Source organism: Xenia sp. Carnegie-2017, unplaced genomic scaffold (genome assembly GCF_021976095.1).
Source record: "Xenia sp. Carnegie-2017 unplaced genomic scaffold, XeniaSp_v1 HiC_scaffold_3, whole genome shotgun sequence".
Taxonomy (NCBI): Eukaryota; Metazoa; Cnidaria; class Anthozoa; order Malacalcyonacea; family Xeniidae; genus Xenia; species Xenia sp. Carnegie-2017.
The window spans coordinates 4,000,666-4,019,587 of NW_025813493.1; the positions used below are offsets into that span (position 1 = coordinate 4,000,666).

Here is an 18,922-nt window from a genome sequence, read left to right on the forward strand (position 1 = left end):
ATATACTTACAGAAGATAATAGTCTAGTGAAATGCCTAATAAACATTGATGGCATGAAGATGTCCTTAATTGCAAATTTTCACTCTGATAATTTTTGCTTAATCTTTGGCTGAAAAATATTTTGAGTTTTTTCTCAAAAGGTGAATTTGCTGGCACTGTATGTGGAGATGGGTAAAGGGTTACAATAAACTTGCATGGTTTGAAGTCTGAGCTTTTCTATATCTATGAACTGTCTCTTGTAGTACCAAATTTCTAACTTAACTCATTACATAGAGGTTTGAATTGGGGTCTCTGGGTGGGGGAGAGGGTCTGTGCCTGACAATATGGTAGAAATTTTTGAAGACACTGTCTTTCTTGGAATAGCATTATTGTAAAATAAATTTTACGTTCCAAGACATGCTAATGAGCCATATATTTGGCATGATAATGAGCCTAAATATTTGGCAAAACATTCAAGTATTGTTCACTTCATTTTTTTTTTGAAAAAAACTTAAGCAAAATGTGTTGTTGTTACGCAAAAACGGTGCCCACAAAATACATTTTGTATTGCTCTAAAACGCTGAAAATGGCATTTTCAAGGATCTGAAATTCAAAATTTCTCAGAGGAGAATGCCTCAAACCCCTCAGGTGCGGAGCGCCTCCGACCTTTTATGACTGATGTTTGAAAAATTCTAGATCCGCCCCTGTTTGACTGCGCGCTAGCTTTAGATAGTATACAGTCCCATAGCGAACCGGCGGACGCATAACTGCTTTGTGCTAACGTGCGAAGGAGAAAGTTGCTACAGAAAGAACTGACACGCATAACTCACGCATTACAGACAAACGGCTACTTATACAAATTCATTTCAGTCATAACTAACAAAATGACACATGACAAGACGCCATCTCTCGAAGAATTAGTACGCGTATTTTTTAACATGGTCGGGCAGGAAAACTTTTCCACGCTATGCCGTTCTTCCATACATAAAGGACTTACTTAAGGAATGCGATATAAGAGTCACTAACAAACCACTTAAGACATTACAACAAGAATTCCCATCACACAAACACCGACCACCAATTGAATAGCAAACCGATGTCATCTATAAAATACCTTGCAAAGAATGCGATAAGAGTTCTATCGGTGAGACAGGAAGATATTTCCTTACAAGAAAAAAAGAGCACATGATGAGTATCAAATTGGGAAACACTCGGGGGTCAAACATCGCTATACATGCTTAGGACAATTATCATAAAATTGACTTTGAAAACGCTTGTATTATTGACAGAGGAAACTACAGAATATGAAAAAATTTAGAATCATGGCACACTGAAATATCCTAAAGCAGTTGATAACAACTCAAGACCACTTCCAGCGCAATATGCCTTTACTCATGGCCGATCTACTGTATCTGCTCTAATAGCTATGACACAAAATTGGTATAATGCAACAGATAATTCTCATTTAGGTAGAAAGGGAGTTCACGTATTATTTATAGATTTTCGAAAGGCGTTTGACATGGTGAATCACAATATATTACTACAAAAATTAGCATCTATGGAAATTAATAAGTCTTTCTGGCAATGGATTCGAAGTTTTTTGAGAGGAAGAACGCAACAAGTCAACCTACAAGGAGCCATGTCATCCATCCAACCTTGCCCTTTGGGCGTGCCACAAGGCGCTGTCATATCACCAGTGCTCTTTAATGTATATATAAATGATTTAGAGGACAATATTCCTAAAGAAATAGATGCTAATACATGTAAATATGCGGATGATTGCACTCAGAACCAGATTGTCGAAAGAGGTGAATGCAGTTCCATGCAAAAAGTAATCGACGAATTACGGAAATGGGCTGATAATAACCGAATGGCTCTGAATCCGAAAAAAACAAAGGATATGTGGATATGCTTTACGGACTCAATACAAGAACCACCCTCCCTATTTATTGGAGAAGAGGAAATAGAAAGAGTTACTAATTTCAAACTTCTTGGCGTAACATGTCAAAATGATCTTAAATGGAATGAACATGTACACCAAATTACAAGCAAGGCAAATAAAAGACTATATCATCTTCGACTTTGTAGGAAGTCTCAATTACCTTCAGATGTTGGATTATTAACATATACATCAAAAATAAGACCAGTATTAGAGTATGCATCGGCAGTCTGGGCAGGACTTCCACATTTTTTACAGCAAGAAATTGAACGTGTACAAAGAAGAAGTTTAAAAATTTTACAACTAGATAAAAACTACTTGCCCTCTTTAAAAAGCAGACGTGAACTAGCAACTATCCAAGAGATCAAAAGGATTATAGAGGAACCTGATCATCCATGCAAATTTTTAGTACCTTATCCCAAAGAAAATTCGCACAAGTTGCGTAAAAGCAAAACTTATAGTATTTTATCTCGGACCAAACGTCATAAACAATCTTTTATTGCTAGATCTTGTAAATATATATATAATAAAGTTAACATGTAATTTTTAGTATAGTATGAAAATATAGAAATTCAATGTAAATTCATCGTACTTTTTAATCTGAAGATGAATAATAAAAACCTTTAACCTTTAACCATTAACCAATATAAAATTCTTTTAAAAACAGTCACTATACCTATTACATAGAGCATTATATCATATTACTTTATTTTCGCTTTTTTATATATGCATTTATATAGTGTTTATATAGTGCTACATCCCTTTAATTTCTTTTATAACCGAAGGCTGTAGACAGACAGCAGAATGCTCGTTCAATAAAAAATTTTATATCAATGAACGTTTGACTGCATTGAGAACAATATTGTAGACATATCACTAGCAAGTAGCCTCGTAAAGTTTCTAAGAAGTTAACTGGGAAGAAATTAAATATAATTACAGTTTTTACCCATTTTGATTTGGTGCTTTCGATAAATATGAAATCATTAAAATATTTATATTACAATATATTATTTATAATTGAAGGTTGGATACATTCTTGCATTTTTTATACTTCTATACCATTTTTATACGACTTTCTTGTTAGCGATAAGTCGGACAATTGAAATGATTTATAGCTACACGGCTTTCAATGGCTACATGGCTTTCAATGGCTACATTTATAGCTACATGGCTTCAATAATAAATTTTATATTTAATAATTTATTTCATAATTATATTTAATAGGTTTTCTTCCCTGGGTATCCAAATCCATCATGCAAATATGATGAGGTACATTTACACGTGTTATGAAACTAAAACTTGGTTGTGTTAATGTGTAGCGTATCGCTTGAGTATGATAATTGAGTAGCTTATTAAAGGACTGTTAAAAACAAAAATTAAGACAGTTACGCATTAAATGCATCTATGCATTTCGGCAGACTTGTATAATAAGCTGCTATAGAAAGCAGAATCGACTTCTATTTATAATTTAGACAAGAAAATGTCACATAACACTGTGCAGGGAGAACTCCAAATTCGAGAATTGATTTTGTGATGCAAAGCTGTCACTTCAGGGGGAACAGGTGAAGTGAATACCATTTTTCAGTTTCATTGCGCAGCCACGTCCACTCAGCCAATTTAGTCAGAACTTGATGGCAAAAACACATTTATTTACATTAAGCAGGCAGTAACGCCCAAAAAAGTTCCCATATGAAAAATTGTTACAAAAAATGTTTTTGAGACATTACTCTATCAGAAAAAACGTTTTGGTAATGACTCTGATGTTGAACCTAAGTGCGAATACCAGTTGTAACAGCTGGATGTGTCTAATCTAGATGCGTTTGAAGAAAAATAAGAAAACGTCCTCGTCAGTCGGCTTATTCAAGTTCTTCTGCTTTACATTGTAAACATGTTCAAATTTACCGCCTTGTGTTTTTCCGCATCCTTTTTGTTTAAAGGCTGTTGCATTTTTAAAAACTCTGGCAAACATCGCTATTATTAGATTTTTATAAAACCGACTTTTAATAGCATCAATAAGAGTAGAACTATTAATTGTAGATAAGACATCATACCAACAGATATCAAGAATTATTTGTAAATATGACGTCAGAATTATAGATATCGGGAATTATTTGCAGGTAGTTAAACAATCAAAACTGACATTGTTTAAACTACCTTGAACTAAATTAAATTAATATTGATTAAGCTACCGTGTAAATATGTAATCGGATACTGGTGAGAAATTTTTGGCTGCCTAATACCGATTCTTTAAAATTGTTTACTGCAAATACAAAGTGTTAAAAGTGCGTTTGTTCAAAAAAGAAACTTTTTCATCTCTTTTTGAAAAATGAACGTAATACTGTATGCAATGTTTGTGCATAGTTAAATTTGACTTTTTGGCTCTTCATGTCAAAAATGGCTTTTTTGCAGTCGTTTAGTTTTGATGATAAAAATTGAATTTCAATAAATACAGTTTCAACTTTAGCTACTATATTTGTTTGTCATAAAGCATTTTTACGATTTATCATCTACCATGTACAAATGTACCGGTAAAGAGAGAAAACAACAGATATCTTGGCAAACCTGCTCTCTTCATTTCTACTTGACGTAGTGGCCTCATCTCTCTCCTCCATGGTAGGTAAATAATTCTAAAATCATAAAAATCATTAATATAACTGCTGTGATCAGTAGCGTGATGGCAAGGGGGCCAGGGAGGCCAGGACCCCACCAACTGTTGATTTTGGGGGCACTGAAGTGAATACGAGTCATCAAGTTTTAAATTTGGGCTATAAAAAATTAAAAACGCATTTGAAACAGAACAGTTATTTTCACCGTTATATATTCAGTGAATGAAGTTAGCTTTAGGGAATTAGGGAAGAAAGGAAAAAGACAGTCCAAAATGAAACCTTATCAGTGGGGTCGATTAACAGTCAATTAAAGAATAAAGTTATTGACGAGCATTCTAGAAATAGATGTTTTGTTTGTGGCCACAACGCCTGCATAATTTGTCACGATGACTGTAGACAACATACATGCAGGGGAGAAACTAGAACGCTAATTGAGGGGGGGGGGGCGAATATTCATATATTCAGCTTTGCCCTGCTGATTTCTATTGAATTTAACATCCTCGACAAAAGAAATCAGCAGTAGGGCAGAGCTGAATAGATGAATATGTACACCCCCACCCCACCCCAATTAGCGTTCTAGTTTCGCCTATGCATACACGGCCAAATTGTCCTCTCAAGGGGCGCAACAAGGCCTAAAAATGAGTAATTTTTTGCCTAACTTAATTAATATTTTTTGCTTCCTTCACAGACAGTAATCGTTACTGGCATTGTATCTTATTATTAATCCGAGCGTAATAATATATTTTTTTTAATTTTATGACAGTAGTGCAGTCATCGGTAGATTGCTATCATAATGCATAGTCTAACATGAAGTAGCACTTAATGATATTACAGCATGTACTGCAGTGTTCGTATTGTGTTATTTACATTTTTATCGTAACGACGACACATTTGTCAGTGGTAAATCAAGTTATCATAAGGTAAACCTTTTTTAAATCACTTAAAGGTGCATCGTAATTGTTCAAGGCTCATTTATCCGCAGTTATCGAATGTGCATAACAGCATATGCTTAATTTAAATTAAAATATTTTTTAAGCAACAACATTTAAAGACCAATTAAATTAATGTCTCAAAATGCAAAACTTTCTTTTTGGGCTTCCATTGCTGGCAATACAGATGTAATTCACAAAGTCACAAACATTTTATTTTATAATTCCATTTGCGTTGGGAAATCTATTATTATGTAATGTGCATCATGGATCATGGTGCACTGTTAAAGACTAACTGCAATGTCTAATTCTTTCAACACCACGAAGAGAAAAAAGTCGGGTGCTGAGTATCGAAAATTAAAGAAAGCTAGAAAAGAAGAATTTGCAAAACCTTAGGGAGTTTTGCTTGATTACTTTAAACCTATACAAAATAACCGACCATGCATTTGTCAGAAACAACAAAGGAGTTAGAATTAAAACTCAAGGAAACGCCGAATATCAGTGAAGAATCTTAAACAAGTGAATGCGCGAGAAAAATCTGAGTCGATAGATGTAAACGATCAAAATGAGCATACTTTCAAATCAATCAATAGCAATGTTTCTGTTAGTGATTGCCCTGAATTTGACAGCTTTGTCAATTCAAATGAGCGTAACGAAAGCGAAGGCATCTCAAAATCTGCTGAAAATGAATTGAATCGACATCAGTTTTTTCCACAATGATAGAACAAGACGAAAATGGATTTCCTACTCTCTAAGTAAAGGCAGCTTGTTTTGCATACCATGCATACTGTTCACAGATAAATTTTGCTTTTGTTTTAACAACTTTATTGGCATTCTACTCAGTTAAAATAATGAAGAAATAAAAAAATAAAATTAACACGGTAGAGATGGCTAAGTTACTTTCTTTTTTATGAAAATTCATGTTTGTGTTTTGTAAAATAAAAATAACTAAAATACTTATAGCTATAAGAAAAGATGAAAAGGGCGCAAAATTTGTTTTGGCCACCGCATTAAAAACTATGCCACAACGCCACAACCTGTGATGAAACTTTCCTGTCACATTATCAACAATGAAACCAATGGCAACAATCAGCTTAAGTTGAAATGACAAAAGTTCATTTGTTTTTAGTTAATGGCTACCATATTGAGCTAAAGGTAACTGCAAATCTACCTTATGTAACACGCAAAAATTTGCGTGATCTGAGATCCTGACACGCGTGTCTGAGTGTCAGATCACTCGAGTTCAATTTTGCGTTACGTGATTAAAAAAAATAAATAAAGTCACCAAAAAAAGATTAACGGGAAATTTGGCAAAGATACAGAAGGAAAATTATCGGATTTTTTCTCTTTTCCAGTCTTTTCTTGAGTTTTTGATACTGGGATTTAATGGTGAACTAACAAATGGTAAAGGTTTGAGCTCGGATTTATACGGTCCTAAGAAAGAAAAAAACTACAAGGTTTTTGGTAAATAACATTTTAAAACATAGATTTGTTTACGTTCTGAAGCTCTTCGATTGGTTTTTTATCTCAGTCTCATTATAGGTTATTAAACATTTTTAAGAAATTTCAACACATCAATGTCGAAAACGTCTGCATTTATCACTGTTTGTTAATTTCTTTTTTCCACAAAAACGATTGTTTCAATAAGGTATTACCTTACAAATATTGCTATAAATGACTTGGACAAATTTACATCTTTCTGGAAATAGTTTTTGCATTTTATTTCCAGTTTTGTTTAGCTACTGGACCAGCAAATAAAATAGCAAATAAAATAACTAGCATAATAAAATCTAATAAAATCTCATAACTAGAAAAAAAATCTTCACCGGTGAACTAAAGATGCAGCTTTATACAAAAAAACAAGTCTCTGAGCTAAGTGATGCGAAAAAAATAATAATAATTTGCTTGTAAGCACCATTGAAATAAGCAGACATACATAGGCCAAATCGCAAGTTAATACAGTAATGTAGCAAGTCAATTACGTCAAATCAAACATGTACATTCCGACTGTCATTCCAAAATATAACTTCTTGATTTAACTCGAGAAACACTCCAATCAAATAATTCTTTGTTGGGACCGTCGAAGCATAAGTCAACTCTTATTAATTCAAAATCTGCAATCATCTAAAACCTTTAAAACTCATCTTCTATTATTACGTTTAGACAGTCATTGAATCATATATTGAGTAACCTAATGAGGAGCCTAAGATTATATAATGGTGTGTCCATGTACAATTATAAGAAAACTGCAAAAATTGCTTTTATTACAAAAGCTGTCTTAATATTTCATCATGCCCTCTATATGCATGATGAAGGCAACTCTTGGCCAGACAACAAAGATCAGGATATTTAGCATATTTGCAACCGATCGTAAGCGAGGCAGCACACTATTCTGATAGCCATTTTACTTAATCGACCCAGTCCTTTAATGCGACCTATTAAGTGGTGAACATCTCAATTTGGCGTGTGTCTGTTAACATCTTACCAGGCCATGACGTTACAACTTAGAAGATTTTTTAATGTGGGGAGGGATAATATAAAAAATGTTAAGTTGCGTAGGTATTTTTTGGTTCATAAACATTTGTAACGAAGAGAAAAAATTTGTGAAGAATACTAGCAGATGGAATCACTTGTTTATTTATTTTGCATTTTATGGTCACATGATGAGGAAAATTTTATGTAAGTATGCATTCATTTTCTTTCGACCTTTTATGATTACTTAAAATATCGGTCTGGATATAAAAACGTCAAAAATCACCAAGAATTTAAACGCATGGTGCGAGTTTAACGAAAAATACGATAAAACGCTTGCTCTTTGCGACAAATCTGCGTTCATAGATCAAAGATCATTTAATCGTAGACGGACAGAATCATCGGATGTAAGGTCTTATCAAAATGTTCTAAAAGATATAGTGGAAACTATACTACAGTTGTATAATATTGCCTGTTTCTATTTATGTAAACAGTAAACATGCATGATTTATTGGTTGAGTGAACAAAAAATCATACTCTTCAACAGACAATATGCTGGAGATAAAAACATCTTATCAAAAAAATGTTTTCATTCGAAATAGTAACGAATTTATCTTTAAAATTACTTTGAAATGTGAAATGAAGTAAGATGTAAATCACGGAAGATATTTTTGCCGGAAATCAACCGGTGGCTTTTATAACGCGTGCCTTTGTTTGCGCGTACACGGCGTGCCGGAAGTTGGCTCATTTGACTATGACCTTCGTGGGGGGTATCGGTCCCACTTTAGTATACTTTTGTATTACAAAATCACAGTTTTTGCGTTTTTATTCGCTCTACAAACTTTTGATTCAAGCAAAGTTTGTCTTCTAGGCTTTATAATGGCAGAAAATTGAGATGGTACAAGGTCGACCTGCATTTTTTGAAACAAATTGGAGAATACATGATGCTGCTGCTTCTTAAAAAATGTAGAAATGTTACAGAATCCTACTACAGCTACCAAAATTTTATCTGCAATGACGTTTATGGAAGATTGCTAAAAATTTACTTATTTAACAACACTTTGTTATTCACATCGCTAATACCGTAATAGAGTGATTTTGTAAACACGACGTTTCGTCTAAGACGTCCTCAAATTTTTGCGAGGGACCTGGGTCTAGGACGCAACCACGTCGTAAGGTATTTATGATTTAGCAAACCTTTTGTAGGACTTCGTCAAATGATAGTATGAAACAAGTTTCATCCATTTCGGCATTTCTCCTGCTGGATCGTGTTTTCCGATCATTTTAAATTAATTTTTTGATATCTAAAATATACTGCAGTATATTAATTTCAATAAAATTATAAATAAAACTAAAATCATCGACATACGGCTTTGTGATTAAAATTGTTTTGACTCCGAGGAAACCCCCGAAATTAGAGCAGACCCCGCGTTGTTTATTTGTTTGTTTTTTTTCGCAATAGGAAATAAAATATTCGCAGTTTTTTCTTAAATGAATATACGTAGGCCTATATAATCTTTTAACATGCAAATATCAAAGCTATTTCTTAATTTTTTCTCCAAAAATTTAGTTTATGTCAGCCGTCGTCAATACGACGTCAAATTTTATGTTGTCACGTCGTCGTCGTCAACACGACTGCCGTCGTAGACTGAACCGGAAATAAAAGGCGCATGCCGCGCCATTTTTACAATAGGGACCTTACGATGCAACAACGGCAACTGCGACGGCACCGGAGTTTGATCCCTTTTTTTAACTGAGCATGCGCACGCACCATCTGTACGTTGTTTACACGTTTTGAAAAGACGGAACCGACGTGAAAACAACAACTTTGGCGTCGCTTCAGAACGGCAGAGAAAAAAAAGCAAAAATCTTGCAAAAATCATTCGATTGTCAAATGGCGAGGTGAGTTTTGTTATCTTTGGCTTAATATATGTAAATGAGGTTATGGTTGACTCAGCCTTTATGCTTAAATGGCTACTTATGGCTTAAAATGCTTACATATTTTTCTGAATATCTCTTTGTAGCACTACTGTTGCTTCACGTGCATCTATGAAATGGTCCTCAAGCCATGATATAGCTTTATCACGAGAAATCTTGCTATTTAGACCATGGATTCACAGAAGAGGATCAACTGAAAGAGGCCAAATTTGGGAAAACATTGCTAAATCGCTCAATGCTTTGGAAATGCCAAAATTCCATGTATCTCAGAGATCTGTTCGCGATCGATATCAACTGCTCGAAAAGAAATACAAAAGAAAACAATCAGAAGAAAGAGCCAGTGGTATTTCACCCGAAGAGAGTGAACTTGACGAGGCTATGGAGGACATCATAGCTCAGTTTGAGGAAGCTGATCATTTAAATGAACAACTCACGTTCGAGAAAAAACAGAGAGCTCAGGCAGAAGTTGAAAAGGCTGTAGAAATGCGTCGCTGCTCAATGGAAACGTTCAAAGAAACGAAAAAGAGGAATGGCGAGGAAGAAAATAACGAGCCATCTGCTAAAAAGAAGAAAAGGACCAGTGGATCGGATGTCATGCGATACCTGCGAGAAAAAGGCGAAATTGATATAAAAATGAAAGCTGATGAAGTCGAGGTGAGAAGAACGGAAAGTGAACGACATTACCAACTTATGCAGGAAGAACTACGCATTAGAAGGCTTGAAGCTGAACGCCAAAAAGAGGAGAATGAGCAACAAGTTATGCAGTTAACTAATTCCCAAATGATGCAACAACAACAGATGAAACAGCTATTTGAAGTGACTCAAGGTATGATGTTACAGCAGCAGCAGCAAAGTGCTTCTTTTGTAGCTATATTTGAAAAGTTTGCAACAAAATTCAACTAAAAACCGTAAAAATCATTGTGTTTTATTTGATTTTTTGTTTGCATATCATTGTTCTGTTGAAAGACAGTGTTTATAAGACATTTAATATTTCTAAACATAAACATAAATAAGAATAATGAAGGATTAGGACTAATTTTTTGGTCTAACTTACATTGTTATTTGTATTGTTTGTATTAAATATTGTTGTTTTAGTTATTGTTTTGGTCTATTCATTCTGTACTCTGTTAAAACATGTCAAACGTTTATGTAAACATTGCAGCACAATACAGCATTTATAATACCTCTTTTCATTCATTGTCAAAAAAATATTCATCTAAAGCAGGTGGATCAAGCTGAAAATAAGTGGAGGTTGTTGACTGATATAGGCAAGTGCGTGCATTATGAATTAAGGCAGAACAAACATACATTTTCCCCACTGCACTCAAGTGAACTTTAAGATTTTTCTTAAAGTCTACAAATTTAAAATAGTTAACAACATCACCAAACACCCACTCTACTGCCACCCTGACAGAGCTCATAGATTTGTTCCATGCAAGTTGGTCTGCTGTTAGCCCAGCCCCTTTGTATGGAGCTTGAAGATGTGGTCTAAGAGGGTAAGCTGGATCCCCATACACACAAAGTATATCTCCTTCAGGATTCATTGAGTATTGCTGCATTTGATTCAAGATACCAGACATTGCCAGCATGGCACTGTCATGTCGTTTTCCTTCGACTGGGCCATACAAATTAGCAATTAGTCCATTAGGGCTGCTATAGACTGAAACTTTATGGCGTGTACTCGTTTATGACCGTTGTAAAGTACGTTGATTTTTCCTGGTCTAGTCACAGGTCTGACTGTACCATCTATGAACCCCCAGCAGTTTGCCAATGGAGCACCTTGGCTGTGTACTGCATCAGCAAATATTTGTAAATTGGAGGGAGAAAGCCAGGGTTGATTTAAAGAAGACAACAAATGTCCCCATCGCTCATATGTGAAGTTGATAACTTCGTTTGTTATCATGCATAGCTGTGGAATGGGTCTTCCAAATGTTGGCACCAGATCTGCAAAGCGGCAAGGATAAGCAAACCTCATCAAAAATATACAAAGCGCCTCAATGCCGTCGACTTGAACACCATTATAACAAGTTACCTCTAGAGGTAGCTGCATTACGTCGCGTAGGTGGTATATATCGTTGCGATAAAATCGAAAATTGTTTTGCACTCATCGTCAGAAAACTTGTGAATGGAAAACTTGTCGTACTTTCTGTAACACATATTCGGGTTTTTTGGTTTATATATTTCGTATAGCAACATGCAGTCATCTACACCAAGAAAACCATCACCATGAGAAAGTAACAGAGCGTCTCTGATGCACGGCATCATGGAAAATATATAAATATGGAAGCTAGCTGTTTAGCGAAAGCTTTTATCAACATAAAGATTTCCCGCGCTTTTACGAACGTCGCCTTATCGTAAGGACAAATTAGCTACAACGAGAACGGCAACGGCAACTAGTCGATCCAGTCCCTTCAGAGTAGATTGAGGTTGCCGTCGCAGTTGCCGTTGTCGCATCGTAAGGTCCCTAATGTCTTAGGCGAATCGTCGTGTTTGCTAAATCACTCTAATAATTTCAAATTACGTTTTATTATATCAGTGAAGAAAGAAAACAAATCGGCATAGAAAAATAATCAGAAAGACGTTTTGATGAACAATAGTAAGTGGAAAACGGTATCATCAAACTCTACGAGATCTACATCATCAAAATATGCGAATTAAAATACCTCTGTTGTCATAAAGCGAAACAAAGTTTTCAACCAGTTCCTATGTGAACAACTTCAATATCGATGAATATGTTGAAGATATGAATACCCTTGTTCTTACTTTGTAGTGGAATAAGAAAACATTCGACAACATCGAAGGAAACCAACCATTCACATTGCATAGATTTGAAACAAGAACGAAAATAAGAAAAATATGTCAATAAATGTACTGGACGATACAAATGGGTGTTCAAATGACTATAAATATTTAAATGAATATAAATGTCAACAAAATTATCGAACCGTCGGATCAAGCAATCAAAAGACGGAACCAAAACAATCGGATCCGACAAATCGGAGAGCGTGAACTTGCCTTAAATAGAAAGAAAGCTCTAAACATGGCAAAATATATCTAGCAAATGCAATGTTAAAATTTAAATAGACCCACATGTAAAATTTCTTTTCTATCATTAAAATCACCCAATCATAACGTATAAAAGCACCTAGATTGCTGTATACGAAGAGGTGGTTCTAAGGAATGCGACTGTACCGTGTAATTTTTTGCTGACAAGGGGGACGGGGCAGCTCTTCTCCTTGCGATAGTAACTTATAGTTATAATTTTATAATGCCCCTTAATTTATTATAAGCCTGAACATGTGTCTGCTCGATTTGCAACAAATCAATGAACTCTACTCAAAGAGCAATAACATAAATATTCCATAATAACTTTTAACACCCATTTCCATTGTTTAATTTTGTAGTCGACAACAAATGTTGAAGGCAGTCAATCAGTGTCCATGATGTTAAAGTTTGAAAATAAACAAGACTTGGCCAGCAAAACAAGACTTGGCCAGCCTACTTTAAAAACTACAATGAAGTCAATCTTTCTTGATTCTTTGCTTGATAACAAGTTTATAGCAAATGCTTACTGCTAAGAGTTCTAGGCAGTGATCAACAGTATGTTTGGACAGTGTAGGACGAGCTGCTGTTGCCTTGTATAATAATAGGGAGCTTTAGTAAGAGTACGACTACGACAACGAGTACGAAGTTTGACCGTGCAAGGGAATGGCACGAGAAAGTTTGTTGTCGTTGTCGCTTCGTCAAAATCTTGTTTTAGCTGTAAAAAACAGAACGAGCCTTTTTTGTGAAAACCCCGAAATTTGCGAAGCAGCTACGGCTCTATTTGGCAATAATGATATCAAAGAATCGGCAATACTGGTTTTGCAAGAACATAGGACTCTTTAGAGTGAAAAATCTTCACTATTTTAAATTTGATGTACGATATATTTGTACTATTTTATTGTTTGTTTACCTTTCATTTTGTGTAAGAAATACATGAAAGTTTCGCAGGTTGTATTTTCGTTTTAAATGTACATATGCGCTCAAAAAAGGTTCTAAATTAAAGCCTTGATGCTCCAAAATAGTACTGTAAACTAATTTCTTACAGAATGAAGAAATATACCTACTTTCTTTGCTTAAAAAGACATCGTAGTCGCGACTACGAATTTTTTACAAAACATCGTACTCAGATTGATGACGGCTACGTGTTGTTGTTGTCGCAACAATGTTTTCGCGCCAAAATGACGTAATTCGTACTCGTAGTCTTTGCTAAAGCTCGCTAATACTTTGCAGTAAACGATTCAATGCATGATAAATCTTCTCGGCTGATTTCACAATATTCTTATTTAATAACTACGCAAAACATTTAAAATTTAAACAACCAGTTTGGCCTAACTTAGAATTTCAACAGGAATGACTAGTGGCGCTTAACAAATAGTTGTATTTTTAAGCTTGAAGTATTGCCTCCTAAAAGGAGGCAAAAATGTCTCGAATTTATTAAACGCCTCACTGAGTCCTGATTAACTAGCCACTAAGGGCTCTGCAATAAACTTATTGGAAGAAATAGATATTACTTAAAGGCCCGCAACTTTGTCTTAGCCTATACATGCCCCGTTACTACTAATATTTAACTGGGGAAAGCACAAAAATATTTTTATAGGTTGTAGGAACTTTTAGCAAGATTTGCAATAACAAAAAAAAATCAGAGATGTTTTCCAAAGAGATATTACTCAATGATCCTCCAAGAAATAAGGTACAAACATTTTGTTGCTGAAGAAAGTTTCTCAAGCCTCAACAAAACAAAAGTTGATACATTTTTTCAAATTAATTAAACAAATTATCATCGCCGTCGCTTTATATAATACAATAGAAACTGGCACTAGAAAGTATTTTGACGTCATTCAAGGTAGTCGGCATTCAGGTAAATTTTGCTTATACTAGCCCTTTTATTTAAAATATTCGAGGGGACAATGTCTTGCCAAGTGTTCAGTTGATTGGGACAGAACTTTATACCGGGGATACGTGAAAGAAAACTCGGAAAGCAATAAGAACGTGGGCGATAATGACTCGGCTTTGACCCCTAGGCATAAATGGTCAGAAAGACATAAGTTCCAATATCATCACTTTTAAGCCTAGGAAAATTAGCATTCTTTTGATTGAGCGAACTAGTAAATCGACGTTCAAAATCCTCTTGTCCGAAGTGAGCTGAACAAAGTGTTGAAACACTGGAAGGCTCAAATACGCGCCTTCTTGAATTATGAAATCATCCCAGATTTTCTGTCTCCACTTAGTCTTGGGCCTTTTATCATAATAAAAAGGTATGGTGTGATGAGTTATACCAGAACTAAGGCTTTATTTATTCGTACAATTAGCTGCAACGCGACTATTTACCATTTTCTGCTCTTACTAGTGCAAAGACAATGCGTTTAGGTGCTTATATAGACGCTTATAGACACTGTGCCTCGGCAGTGATTTGATAGCAAATGAATTAATGACGTCAGAAAATTAACTAGTTTCAGACTGTTCATGATCATGGACATGGCTCACAAGAATATACAATTTATGTGAATAAACACTTAAAAAATCAAACGATTTGACCAAATTTAAACCAAATTCAAAAAATTTTCCTCAAATAGGCTTAAAATCGTACACAAATTTCGTATTGCCAAGAAAATTTTTACTGGCAGGGCTACTTTAAGCCTTTGTTCGTTTTCAATGCTTCCTTTTTGCTTGCGTCTGTATTTTGTTTGTGACCGGAACGATGTACCTAGAAAATACCTGTGGGATATTGCATTCTTTTCATAGCAATAAATTTGTCCTAGCTAAGTTTGTTTCCCTTTAACATTTCTTTGTTTTAAGTACGTTTTGTAAGTTATTTTTTTGTTCAGTTAAGTCTTTTTTTTGTTGAAACACGATGAAAGAGTGACTACTGCTAATGACGTAGCTAAAAGAAAAGGTCGACTAATGTTTTGCAGTAATTACCGTTAGTATAAATCGATGTAAATGATTAACTCTAACAGATGACGTAGAAATAGTTCAGTGATTTATTGTAATTGTAGCTTGTAAAATAGCTAAAATGTTCAAAATGAAGAGTGTTGATGAACCAGCTGAGGAGCAGATTCATCGACAATACGAATTCTAAAAGTATTTACTCCTAGCGGTCCTCTCTTGTTTACAATGGGATTTTAGATCACCAACGCAGATTTTTATCAACTTTTAATAAACTCTGAATAAATCTCATTAGATTTTTGTGCAGCTTACAACATTGTAGCTAGAATGTAAATTCCTCCATTCACTTATTTCAACAAACTGCTTTTGGATATTTATCAATGACAAAAAAAACATTTTTGGACATTAATGCAATGGTGAGTTTATTTTAACAGCGTTATATAATGTTAAAAGCTGCATCATCTGCAATGTAAACTATTTCCTCCATATGATACAAATTAGAAAATTGTAGCATTTGATAATGTCACGCTTTAGTTAGAATCTTTTGTTAGCATTGCATTATAAAACACATAACGTTAGACTAATCACTGTGGACCGACATAAATTCAAAACCTTAATATAGAAAATAAGCTTCATGCGTTTCGCTGATTCATTCGGCAAACCAATCTGCCTAATACTTACTGCTAAAATATGGCTTTGTGTTGAGGCAACGTATTTGATAGCTCAATATTAGTGCTAATGAGTGACGTGGAAGTGAAAAAATGCAATTTTTAGAGATTAAAAAAGAAAGCTATATTGCATGTTTCAATGATCGGGAAAAATGTTTTTTTCACTTACGTGTGGCTTTTCTTCTCACTTCAAAGTAATTTGCTCGTCATCACGTTTCATTTTTCTGGTGTGCGACTTTAATAGGATGAGAACTCAGTATAAATGTGCAATGGATACACTCCGTCTTGAGCTTTTCATAAAATGTTATCAATAAAGCCATTGGAGGTCTTAACCGACGCCTTTCATATTGAACAATATAAATATTTCGAATAACGAGTTAATAGATCTACTTGCTCTTAATGGATCTAATACGTGATATTAATAGATCTAATTAAACTATTATTACTTTTTAACTTACATAACTTCTACATTCTTTAACCCTGTAGCTACATGCCACCGTAGCACATCAGGGAACCAATGAATTGACAAAAATATTCTAAGCTGAAGGGTCAGGCAATATCATTAAGCCTGCTTATTTGAAAATTTAAAATAAGTAAGACTTTAATTTTCGTCATATCATTTTGGCTTGTATATTTGTGGATTTTTTTTAATAATTGGCTCTATCACGCACAAAATTTATCACACGCTGCGCGATTCACAATATAACCCTGACTTGGCCTTTTATACCGAATAATTGCAATATTTCGAAAAAAGCACATATTCAAAATATAGAAATTCCTTTCTTATAATTAAATTTATGTCAATCGAGTTCAAATATGCATGGTGGCAGAAATTTTTAAATAGTCGCCTCTCCTTTTATATCAACACTTTACAAGGCGTTTCTTTTTACGTCTAATATTCAGTAAACTGTACTCGACAGACCAATAATTTTGTCTCAAAGATACTTGTTAAGCCTAGTTTTAACTGCAACTTGCGTCATAAGCACAAGCAAAACAAATCAAATCATGTTCTTCTGAGGTTAGAGGAAACAAATCAAAGGAGATTTCCTTTCCAATTTTCTTTTGTTACACTTTACACTTAGCTACTCAACTGGTTGATTTACAAAAAATAAAATTATACAAGTAGTTGTGCTGTTGTATATTTTTTACCAATTGCTGACAATGTCAGGCAAATCACTTTATAGTCTGTCACAACGAATCCTGCTTGAGATTTTAACTTGACAATTTCATGATGATCAATCTACTTTTGATTTACTGGCTTACTGTCGATTTCAACTTGCTTTCGAAAAAAAGTTTGAAACTTTCATTCGAACATTCAAATATTCGTACAAAGTACAAACATTTAAATGTTCGTTTGAATAGTATCACGGAGTTATCAAACAATGTCGGCCACGTCGGCATTGTACTATTCAAAAATGAAACAAACACGTACGGCTGGTGCCCAACATTATTATTCATAAAATGAAACATGCACGTATTCGAAACATTTAAGTGTTTAGATGACTTATCCAAACATTCCAAATTTCTTAACTCTTAAAAGTAATTTCAACTTGGTTATATGAAAATTTCAAACAAATAAGGCCTGCCTACAGGAGACCGGAACAAAGTCAAACCGCTACCAGCTCGTGTCGGTCGAATTATAATTTATGGTAAATGTTTACGTGGGTCCATAACAAAAATCACTCAGAGAGGTCTGAAGTCGTACCGCATTTTTAGCCGATCCGACTGATTTCAGAACGGTATGAATCGAAACCGGTATTCAAACTCAAACTTAGCATTATTTATTAATTCCAAACGCAATTATAAATAGCTCCATAGAGTGTTTTCATCAGCTGTCATATTGGGGGAAAACTCCATACAGTGAAAAGAATTTACGTTAAATAATATTCTCTAATGAGCGCGATGGATGAGCATCGGCACTTTCATGTACCTCCCCCAACATGGCTGCTTTGACGTCACTTGTAAACACTCCATCAAGTTGAGACTTTTCTTGTGATGAAGTGAAAAAATACTTTCTTGTAGAGGTAATGGCAAACAGATATCAGAGTGTGTTGTCAAATTTAGGCGAACGTATATGCATGTTTTTTTCACAGACAAATCTTTGGAAAAGTTTTATGACATAATCTATAAGATAAAGAAAGCTGCTCCTTACATTTGCAATCTATCGAATGAAATAATAAGAGAGGCGAATAAAAATGTAAAACTTATCGGCGAGGCATTTTGAAATGTGCGATTGTGGTGCAGAAACATTTAAAAGCTACATTTGTTATAATCTTTGAGATTATTGTTGCTAAATTGACAGGTATATTGCGTGGTTCAAAGTAATAAAACATCTCGTTTGACTGTAAAATATTTGGCTGCATCACGTACAGACTGATGTCACGCTGCGCCATTTAGCATCACGACAACTGCCTTTTATACCGACTAATTGCAATACTTTGAAGCAAGCACATATTCAAA

At 34.6% G+C, this 18,922-nt stretch overlaps 2 protein-coding genes across 2 annotated transcripts in view; one reads left to right on the forward strand and one right to left on the reverse strand.

The window, feature by feature from the left end:
* Positions 1–16,958, reverse strand: part of LOC124454932 — a 40,621-nt gene extending 23,663 nt beyond the window's left edge. The window contains 2 exon segments of the mRNA XM_047005685.1: positions 4,481–4,545; positions 16,632–16,958. Coding sequence (XP_046861641.1) covers positions 4,481–4,530 — 50 coding nt within the window. The 5' untranslated portion in view covers positions 4,531–4,545; positions 16,632–16,958.
* On the forward strand, positions 9,795–10,766 carry LOC124454933 (inner centromere protein-like). The gene is made up of 2 exons (XM_047005686.1): positions 9,795–9,827; positions 9,950–10,766. The coding sequence occupies exons 1-2, from the start codon at positions 9,820–9,822 to the stop codon at positions 10,764–10,766; spliced, it is 825 nt and encodes a 274-aa protein (XP_046861642.1). The 5' UTR covers positions 9,795–9,819.
* Positions 16,959–18,922: the final 1,964 nt, after the last annotated feature.